At 38.8% G+C, this 10,901-nt stretch overlaps 1 protein-coding gene and 1 long non-coding RNA gene across 4 annotated transcripts in view; one reads left to right on the forward strand and one right to left on the reverse strand.

Annotated features, from left to right (window-relative positions):
- Positions 1-4,059: 4,059 nt before the first annotated feature.
- LOC111326949 (sodium channel protein 1 brain) overlaps positions 4,060-10,901 on the reverse strand; it is a 30,420-nt gene continuing 23,578 nt past the window's right edge. For both annotated transcript variants that reach the window (XM_088757693.1, XM_088757695.1), the window contains exons 21-26: positions 10,576-10,629; positions 10,131-10,268; positions 9,574-9,687; positions 8,892-9,034; positions 8,378-8,505; positions 4,060-5,806 (exon numbers count right to left, since the gene is read on the reverse strand). In XM_088757693.1, coding sequence (XP_088613819.1) covers positions 4,680-5,806; positions 8,378-8,505; positions 8,892-9,034; positions 9,574-9,687; positions 10,131-10,268; positions 10,576-10,629 — 1,704 coding nt within the window. In that variant the 3' untranslated portion in view covers positions 4,060-4,679. The remainder of the gene's footprint in view (positions 5,807-8,377; positions 8,506-8,891; positions 9,035-9,573; positions 9,688-10,130; positions 10,269-10,575; positions 10,630-10,901) is intronic.
- LOC148731992 (uncharacterized) overlaps positions 7,082-10,901 on the forward strand; it is a 5,219-nt gene continuing 1,399 nt past the window's right edge. Inside the window, exon 1 of one of the 2 annotated variants that reach the window (XR_016000257.1) lies at positions 7,082-7,378. This is a non-coding gene — a long non-coding RNA (uncharacterized LOC148731992). Of the gene's footprint in view, positions 7,379-9,662; positions 9,800-10,901 lie in introns of those variants that run through there. The other variant, XR_016000258.1, reaches the window with a different exon arrangement.

Genomic DNA, 10,901 nt, shown 5'->3' on the forward strand with positions numbered 1-10,901 from the left:
TTTAAAAAAAAACGTTGCAGACAACAACGCCAAGTTTTTTTTTTTTTTCTTCAATTTACTAAATCATGATAACAAAATCATGTATTAATAATTTTTTTAGCGTAAAAAAATTACTCTATCCAGGAGACAAACAACTCCCTCCCACGCTGTTTACAAACCCACAACAAAGTAAACAAAAGTAAAATTACTTTTGGCAGTTTGTAATAGATTTTGAAACGCAAGTTATCAAAAGAAAATCGAGAGAGCTTAACATGTCTTTGAAATCAGTACTGATCTCGTCGTCTACGCTTTCTTTCGTAAATATTTGTGGAGGGGCTGAGCTTTTTCGGCTGAGTGGCATAATCGAGTGTCGGCTCGACTTAAGAGTTTACGAAAGATTTATACGAGACTAATACGTCAATAAGACGATTTTTCTTTAAAGATAATTTTAAACGAGTAACTCTATACCACTACACTTAGTATCAACAGTAGCTTTGTTAAACAGTCAAATCGCGGTAGAGGGAGGATTACAGGTCGATTGTTATTCTTTTAAAGGTTACGAAAGAGGGATGAGGCATGAATTACAGGGGCGTGGTCAGTTGTTTGGCACCGTCTACTGATAGCTCCGCTGGCGCTATGTTCACCGCATTTCATCCGTTTATCACAACAATGGACACCTCGGAGCAAATATCTCTCCCTTATAGAGCTGCGTCTATCAAACAGACTTAACAGTTTAAAACTGATAAGATCTGATGTGGTGACGCGATATGCGCCTAAAAATTCCTTCTTGCATGTGACCATAGGCACGATTATTTATTATTTTCAATACTTTGTATCAGTAACCCCCAGGCCGGAAAAGTAGGAAAAAAATCTTCCACTGTTCCGGTGCTTTGTCTGTTGCTACTGAACTATGACCGGCTTGCGTAAGTAACTCTAGAGTGACAGAAGACAAAAATTACAAACTTTGCAATAATGTGCTCTCCTTTGCACTAACCGTCTAACTCTTTACGAATAATTTCAAGACTCTCAGCCATTCGTCCGCATTGAATTTCCATTCTTTTTTTTCTTACAAACGTGACTCGGAAGTTGAAGATTTTTTGGGAGGTTAACAACGGAACTTGGACGAAAATGCCCTCGTCACTGTGACGATGAAATCAATCAGTATCAGCACAGGAAGCTCGCTGATGCCTAGAATCTTCTTTGCTGCTTTTGCTCGACAAAGTTGCAGTCATCCATGCTCATATGTACCTGTCATATAGCAATACGGTGGACTTCTGACTCCTGTGTTTCACAGGATAAATATCTTGGGGCACCGGCGTAACTCTTGAAGGTATAGGAGAGTGTCTTCAACTTTCAAGCTAGTTTCTATCTATACTTTATAAGATCCTTGCTTTGTCATGATAATGATAACCCGGTAATGTTTATTTAATTATCATTTTTTGCGGAGTTTGGCATGTGACTCAACATCACGACTCAATGTGTTCAAGAAGTGTCTCTTCGCTTTCCTAGCGAAAGTAACCCCCCTAGCTTGCCTCTTGTACCTTGTCCCAGTCCCTTGCCGTATTCCTTCGTTGATATCTACGTAGTCACCATGTATCCCAGAAACGAAACAGACTTAAAAAATAAAATGAAATAATTTGGATATATCAACAAAGTTGAAATGGTAATTTGGCCACCTTAACAATTACAAAAGCTGACGTTTCGAGCGTTAGCCCTTCGTCGTCGCTCCGACGAAGGGCTAACGCTCGAAACGTCAGCTTTTGTAATCGTTACGGTGGCCAATTTACCATTTCAACTTTGTTGATATATCCAAATTATTTCGCTACCCCCACCGACGCAGCCCCAAACAGTTTCTTCAGAAACTATCAGCCTTTATTAAAATAGAATGACTAAGTTCATTTTCCTCTGTAATCAAGTACATTTACTTATGCATGTTTTTGTACTTTCTGCATGATTTTAATATATATGAATTTTTTTTTTTCTTGATTCTAACCTTGTTGCTTGTTCTATGAACCTCGTAGGATATAGTGGGATGACTGTGACCTATAGTGGGATGACTGTGACCTATCTGCGAGCGGCAAGATGTCATACTACCTGTACTGAAAAAAGCTAAGGCCACTGTATCATATGTAAATGGGATATATGGTGAAATTAATACAGATTATCTTAGTCACGTATGTCTGAGTGTATATCGAAAAGAAGATTGAAAACGAAGCCCACACTTTTACCTTCGCTAGTATTATTTATTGACACGCAAAAAAAGGCGATGATTCACTTAACAGAATAACATTCTTGTAGCAACAGTATTTGAAGCCAATATTCTTCAGCATGACTCTGCCTTTAAAAGTTGAGTAATTGAGTAGATTTGTGCACAGGAAATAAACTGTGGTTCGATCCCTGTCATGGAACAGTTTCAAGTGGGTTAGAAAAGCTTATGTTTGTTTAAGTTGTTCCTGAAGAGATTTGACTGCTTTTCTCGTTTCTTTTTCGATCATCTTCTTTCCCCGTTTCCAATAAAAAGGACAATGATCTTTTTTTTTATATTTTTTTTCTTCAGTTGTTGTCCACCACATGTGTTAATTTAAGTTTGTCTTTCTCCCCTGAAGTTTAACTGAATTCTTATGCAGGGCTTTTGAGTTAGATAAGTCACCGCAGCCAGCAAAGCCGGAATAAAAACTTAATGTAAAAACTACTCATGTGCGACTAAGATCGCCAAGACTCGTCAGCATTTCCGTCCATCTTCCGTTTCAGCGCTAAACACCTCAGAGGCCACTATTCTTTTAATCCTCGGCATTCCTTGATTATCAAGAGAGGACTCAGTGCACCTCCAGACAACCTACGCGCACGGAAACTAAATAGCTTTGAACACTTCAAAACATCCAAATCTATTTCCTCCTTTTGTTTTCACGGTAGGAAGTAGACCTATGGGATTGTATTGCGGTTAGAGAAGTGGGAATCAAGGGAAGAGGCGGAGAACACATGATTAATGGGGCGATCAGTATCAGGCAGACTGTTAGTATAGAGCCGCGCTTTCCTTTCTTCGCTAATTGGCTAAGGCGACCGCTCGGGGGGCATGGGTAATATTGGATGATCAGGGTGATTTACGTCAGTTCAAGAAAAGATAGAGCAAAGGTTTTTGATCGCACGACCATATAGTTACGCATGTAAAACAAAATTAAAGGAGTTTAAGACTTGTTCAAATTTCCAATTCGTCAGAAAAATAATCATGACACGCTAGGTACTTAATATTCAATGACTCGGTGGCGCCATCCTACCTAACACATTATATTGTTAAGTTATTTTACTTCCAGGATTAATTGTGATGTAAAATGGCCAAATTTGGCATGTTTGAATGAAGAGAAATTTTGACCATTAATTTATCTCCTAAGAACGTTTGGGTAAGGACTGCTTTGATACCCCACAGAACACTTGATAGGAAAATGGAAGATTCTAGTGTAAGATGTGAATTCATTCATTAAAAGGCATAAACCTCAGGAAACGCTTTATCTGCTACAACTCCAACTCCGAAATCTTTTGTGATCTTTCTAAGACCTTGTGGCTCATCGACATAGTTCTCGTTTGAGCTCGCTAAAGTGGATTATCGGCATTGTGGGTTTCTCAATTGTTTAGTCTTTCGCGTTTTGCTCTTTTGTTATTGTGTGTGTGCGTGTGTGTAGTTGTGCGTGTGTGTGTGTTTTCCTGACATAAAACAGAGCGGGAAGATCAGGGGTTTCCATGCTCGGCTATTGATGATGTATGTAGCTAGCAGCTGTGCTTGAAAAAAGGGCGTAAGGCGAAACCAAAACACGAGAGCAGGCTATGCAGACGGCGCTAAGAGGTCTTATATGATCGGCAATAGACCTGAACGTGATCACAGAATGGATCAGACTGGCAGAGTGTTTTGAGATTTCTTATCAATTTGTGTTCGAATAGGTTCAGCAGAATTACCACTTCGGTAGTTTTATATGTGAAGAGTAAAATGGCCAAGTTTCTCCCTCTGTCAGCTATTACAGTGTACATCATTTACATTTTCTACGTCCCAGCTTTAATGTGAATGATCACTTAACAAACACGACAATCTATCACAACAATGATTTTTATTCAGAAATTGTTTTCTGTTTTTGATTTGCACACTCTTTAAATTTATAAAAAAAACGCTATTATTGGAAATGGGAAGTCGTTCACACAGCTGTAAAAAAATAGTCCTCATATATTCCATTTAGGCTCGTTCCGAATTTCAATGAAATTAAATTGGTTTGCCGATTATTGACTTGAATGATCTGAATGAGAATAATTTGAGAGGCAAGTTAGGGGTTAAGGTAGAAGGGGCTCGCCACTAACGGTAGCCTACTAGCCATTGACTAGTAGAAATTCAGTTTTGGCTAGTGGTTTTCTGTTTCCACTACGGCCGGTTTGGCTCGTAAACAAACTGACATTGTCGTAGCATCTAAGATGTCACCAGCCACTTGACTGTCAAGTTGAAAAGTTAGTGTCAAGCCCTGATTGAGATTCTGTCTGGTTTTCATCAATAATTCCTTTTTCGATTTTTGAGCAAAATCGATGACATAGCTTTGGGAGAAAGGTTTCTGATGACATTTCACATTTCATGGACAAATGTCACAGATCGTAACAAATTATATGGTATGTTTTCAAAAGAAATAAACCAGTCTGCTGCATTGCGATATCAAACAGAACGTTAATTAAGCTAGAGTGCCATCACCAATTGTCACCACCGTAGCTCGAGGGGCGCTATTTGGCGCTCTCTCCTGCACCATAACTTGAACGGTCCCAGACGGACTATTTCCTCTCAGGGAAGTGGAGCTGTGTGCATGTTCCAGAGTTTGGTGGCTCCTTTGAAGCCGGAAGCGCCGCAGTTCTAGTTGGAAGCGATATTGCCTGTAAGATCTTTGAATGATGGTCGCAGCGCGGATTTCCTGAATTCTTTTCAACGTTGTACTTTCCGTCTGAGTTTTGGCACGTTTTGGAAAGGCGCTCACAAAATGATGTTCCATACGGGACTTCATTAGCGTGAATGCAACCGAGCCTTCTTCTTCGATTTCTCCAATAATTCGTCGTACCAGAGCCTGCATCACATCAAAACAGTGAATCCTGTCCCCTTGTTTGATGGGAATATTCAAGTGAATGCAAGCAAATTTGTTCGGGTGCGGAATTCTCAATGGCTGTTCAAGACCGTCAACAAAGTCGGACAGTTGCGAATAAAGAATGTATTGGGTAGCGTTTGGATCAAACCGCTCCCAATGCGTGTAAAACATCTCTAAATCATCATCCGTGATTCCCACTTCGTCCTGTCGATGAGCTTGGCTTAGATTCTCTAAAATGATGGCTATATACATGTTGATAATGATTAGAAAAGTCGTCAATATGAAGGAGAAGAAATAAAGGATTGCTAGCCATGGACTTCCACAGTTTCCACTTGGCTGTCCTAGGTAATTTTTATCACAATCTGGAGGTTTTATCAGTAGTGGTTCTAGCACATCGTTCCAACCAGCAGAAGTTGAAAGACGGAATAACAACAACATACTACTGCCAAAAGTCTCGAAATTTACTAATTCGTTTAGTGCGCCTGTCTTTTTTACATAACCAAACGATGACATTCCGATGATGGCGTAAATGAACATAACTAGGAAAAGAAGGGCGCCAATGTTGAACAGCGCGGGCAGAGAGATCACCAAAGCGAAGAGAAGGCGGCGAATACCACGTGCGCCTTTGTAGAAACGTAGCAGCCGTCCAATTCTAAAGACACGTGCCACGCGGAATAAACTGGGAGTAACTATGAAGGAGTAGTCAAGATACTCCAAGATAATGCCTGAAACGAAAATAATTAAACAAAAATCAATACTTACACATGCGTATGAACTTACTAAGTGGCTGGGAAAAATAAAGGTGTTTCTGTGGCGGTGGTGAAGCGAATGAGTTCCCCTCAGGCAAACTTGACCCTGCATTTATTTACACAGCTTGGACCGAATTGTTCGTTCCATCAAGTAATCACTCGTTACTCCCTTCGTATTGTGCGTAAATTTTCGATTGCCAAAGAGGGTTCTTTCAAATCTTAGACAACCTATGCGCACGAAATACATGAAGCTGTCAATAAATAGTATTAAGGTTTACTAAATAGTGCTTATTGTGTGGGCTTATTGTGTATGCGATCTTAGTATTTAAAGATAACAACAGTCTTGAGGAATCGAGAAACACGTTTTTCTTGCCCTAGATCATTCAGCCGATATCAAAAGAACTGAGACTTCATAGACACAAAAACAACATCATAAAGGGAAACATCTGTGTCAGAGAAAGTTCCTAATCTAACTTGACCGTCGATTTTATTAATATAGTTGCATTGTCTTACTTACTCACGGAGTGATTTTTTTTTTGCGTTAGCGTTAGCAATTTTGATGTACTGGCTTTTCGTCATATTTCCGATTCTTAAAAAACGCATTTTCCGCAGTCTTCGTAAAATTGGCGAACTGCACGGCTGCGGTTTTGGAACAATTTTGTCTTTGTAACACAACCACATTAGAGCCAAGATAAAAAGCGATGGTCGCGTGAATAGTTATCAAAACATTGAAAAGTTAGATAGATTCATTCATCTTGTTGGGTCCTCGACGTAGTTGCTGGACTTGTTTCCACGTGAGATTGGAATTTGCATTGTGGTTTATGTGGTGGGAGAAATTCAAATAAACAACACCGCCCGAAATTTCCGAAAAAGGCGTTTTTAAACTGAAGCCTTCATTTTATTAGGAAGAGTGCAACAGTATAAACAAGATGGAACATAATTGAATGGTGCTGAATACTTTTTTTGTCTTCAAGAAAGCGTTTCTAAAACTTGCCACATAGTAACAATAAGATCGTATACCAAATCCAGTACATAAACTTCCGTTCGTTTGAAGTACCGGAAAACAAGGTAAAAGAAAACGACATGGGTGAGCAAATATCGTGTGCAAAGGTGAAGGTAAAGGGCGGTGTAATGCTTACCGCATTGACAATATCTCCCCACACATTAAATACGAAAATATAAATATGTAAATCCCAGTAAATATTTTCGCGCTCGTTGAAATATATTCTAAAAATAATAAACTCCAAAGCATTAAACTTTTCATTCAAAGGGAGGCAAATAAAACCGATACGATGAAAACTATTAAAAGGTAGTTAAACTTCCCTTAGATTTATTTTCATTCAAACCACTCGACAAATACTTATGGAGCACCAGACCCGCAGGTCTGATATATACAATATCATAACAGTGAACTCAAAACGATCAGTCCACGAAAGTCCAAAAACACAAGAAAAGTGCCTTTCGTCGAAGGATTACAAAATTTCTTCTTGCAAGTGTTCACATTTAAAAATTTCCCCTATGCAGAAAACTCCACCACCAAAAAGAAAAGTAAGTAAACTGCTATAGGCATTTTTTTTGCTAGATTTGACTTGTATTGCTCGACTAAGACGTTTAGATAGACAAAAAGATTTATATCCTAGAAGTTTCTCGTACTTCATCTTATTGCAATCCTGCTGAACTTAACCCTTTTAAGCTTGCCGACATCAACTACTTTTAATTATAACAAACCATGGGTGAGATAAAAAAAAAAAACATGAGTCAGCCACGAAACCTGGTTATCCTTAACTGGTGTCATAAAAAGTCAAGAGTTATCAGGTAAGCTCATTACAAGACGTTAAATAGATTACATTCGAAGAAGGAACATTTTTAGCCAGAACCACAATGTGTAGCAAAAGCCTTTGCACACTCTACCACTTTTTGAAATTTTCAACATGATGTTAACAAAATGCTAACTAACTTCAGGCAACGTTGTTTGGAGGAAATGGGGGGAGGGGAGGGGAGGGAAGGAGAGGGGAGGGGGAGGGGAGGGTGGATGGGAGGGGAGGACTTTCAAGTAGCTTAGCCCTTGAACTCCCAAGATCTGATTTTTAATTCTCCCTTCTAGCTGCTACACATTTCCTTATAAGTAAGTTACAAGAATTTGGTATTAGATGAAGATAACAGCTACCTGATGAGTTTGAGTTGACTCATTACCTGTTTGCTTGATATTGTATGGATATTGTAGGGAGATGTTACATTTTAATCACTTCTGGGAGTGAAAGGATTGATAGACATGAATTACGAGATTTCTCTTTATTGTGTCCAGTGGAGGATTGTTGACCACCTAGTTAGAGGAGGAATGCCAACTATTTTTGCCTCTCATCGTAGGGGTTTTAACATTTTAAATAAAGGCAGTTTTGTTTGTTTCTAGTAAAACAAAAGGACCTTAACGTGATCAATGGGAACTTACCTACAAATTTTCTCAACAGTTTTGCAACGATGCAGTTGCAGATAAGTCAAGTTAAGATTTTCAGGGGTGTTATTGATGTTATGGCCCGGGATCCTTACCTATAATAGACAGTATCACAATGGTAAAATCGAAGATGTTCCACGGCTGTGTAAAGTAATGCAGACGAAGCGCAACGATCCTGACCACAGCTTCCAGGAGAAATATGGCAGTAAAGACCAGATTTATCATATGTGAGGACCCGAAAAAATATCGGGATCACAGTTAAGGAATAAAAAGTTCATAATAAAGGTGTACTTCAGATATCGTTTTACATCCGTTATAAATAGTTTTATTAAGGATTTCACTTTGATCACTAAGATCTGAAAACCGATCAACACCGGAGCTATAATTACTTCATGTTGAGCTAGAAAAAGGGATTATTTTGCGAGGCAAGCTCATTGTGCTCTCATGGAATTAGTGTCAATTTCAACTCAGTTGTCTCGGTTAAACAGGGCGTTCCTTATAATATATCCTTCCTATTTTACTGCAACATGCTCCTGTGTCATTCAAGTCACCAACTTTTATCCAACACATCGTCTTCTTGCAAAAACTAATATTACGACTGTAAAAAGGATATTCAAGGTAAACTGGACTTGTTCACTTTGTCCATGATGTTGAATCATCATAACAAGCATGTTTAGACAAATCATCGCCATTATCGCCGTCTCAAACCTTGAGCTGTGAATCATATCGAACACTTTAGCCTGCCATCTCACCTGCAATGACAAGACAATTCAAACATTTTGCGCGGGGAAATTGAACTCCTTGCGCATGCCCGACGTTTGACCGCTGTTTCCTCTTACTGTTTCGTCCGCACGGGCCTTTCCAAGGAAATTTTAGGCGTCAACAGGCATTTTTGTGGAGTTTCTTCAATTGAAGGATTCGGATCAAAAACGGAAAATTTTGTTCAGCTGCATATTCTAATTTATGATTGCTGTCAATAAACAAGTTTTTTCTCATGTTTGACAAAGGTTTTACAATCGTGAACAACTACTTTGTAAATACCACTGATGTACGTAGCCTTAACTAGTAAGTTTAATTCTCGATTCTGATTTTAAAAGTCGATGAACAGATCGGTTTTCTAGAAAATATAGCGTGCAGGGTGAAGAAGTCGAATAACAAATTTTTGTTTTTATTATCATCATCATTATCATCATTATCATTATCATTATCATTAACTATTATTGTTATATTTGTTCTACGTTTGGGCCGGACCTATCGCACCACCTCAAATGTGTTTCCGTGAGGAACTGACCTGAGGTCTACTTATCATTTTCTTTGGTTTCTTGTTGGCAGCTTTCTTGAGAGTGTTGAACCACGCCTTCTGGGAGGGTGTCAGAAAGATGTCAAGCGCCCCGCTGTCCTCATACTTCAGCAAAAAAAAAAGAAAGAGAGACAGACAGAGAGACTCATTGAATTATTGAACGAAAAGCTTGTAGAATAAACGCGTGACTTTTCTCTCCTTTATCACTAGAGCTGAGGTGATGGGTGAAATAAAACTAAAATATTAAGTACACGAAATGCGTTCCATCACAAAACTAACTGACTTATATATCCTTTTTTCTTGGAATTCGCCACACAAGATTCCTGTTCTAGCATGTGTGCCAACGGAATAAATTTTAGACAAAACTAGCCATTGACCAAAGAGAGCTAAAAAAAATGGCAAGAATTCGCTTTCATTACTTGATTTTCGTATCGTTGAGCGTTTGCTAAGTACCGTAAATACACTGCACAAATTTAGAAAATTGGAACAGGAGCACATATCATATAGAATTGGGAAAATGAAGAGAGGGGATGAAGCTTTGATTTTACCTGTTTTTTCAATCGATTAAAGTTGTCGATGATGACTCCGATGAACAGGTTCAAGGTAAAGAAAGACCCGACGATTATGAACACAACAAAGTAAAGATAAGGAACGAAACTGTGCTGGCTTTCTGGCTGTTGTCCGACCTAAAAAGAGAAGATAGGAAACAAATTTTGGTACTTCAATTCCTCATTCATTTGTAGAAATATCATTGTACAACAAAGCATTTTTCGGATATTTTCTTGAGATCTAAATCATAACATTCTGTTGCTATACCGCCAGTTACAAAAAAGGTAAAAATCACATTGAATTTTTAAAAAGTGGAAGCGTGTTTTCGCGACGATAGAACGCTTGAGAGACAATACTAAACAACGGCTACAATGGAAACTCTAAGCCAGCTTAGAAAACCGAAGGAAAACGCGTATATCCAAGGAGGGCGTAAAACATTCCTACCTCCCTAGCGTCTGCTGCATCTCTCATGATCTCCATCCATCCTTCAAATGTTGCCTAAAAAAAACAAAATGGTGCAACGTCACGTCATGTATAATTTTTATTTGATGGGAAGAAACGGGAGGACGGGGAGATCCTTTGGGTGAATATCCAAGGGAAATTTAGCCGTTATATGACCGACACCGTAAGATTAAACACACTATGATGTAGCAAATGGTTTGAAAGTTACAGTGAGTTTGTTATTCATTTAGGGCAACTAAAAAACACCTAGCTGAAACGGTACTGAATGTTTCAATTTTTTTATCCACATTACGAGAAAGAGAAGTAGA

This window comes from Stylophora pistillata, chromosome 4 (assembly GCF_964205215.1).
Source record: "Stylophora pistillata chromosome 4, jaStyPist1.2, whole genome shotgun sequence".
NCBI lineage: Eukaryota > Metazoa > Cnidaria > Anthozoa > Scleractinia > Pocilloporidae > Stylophora > Stylophora pistillata.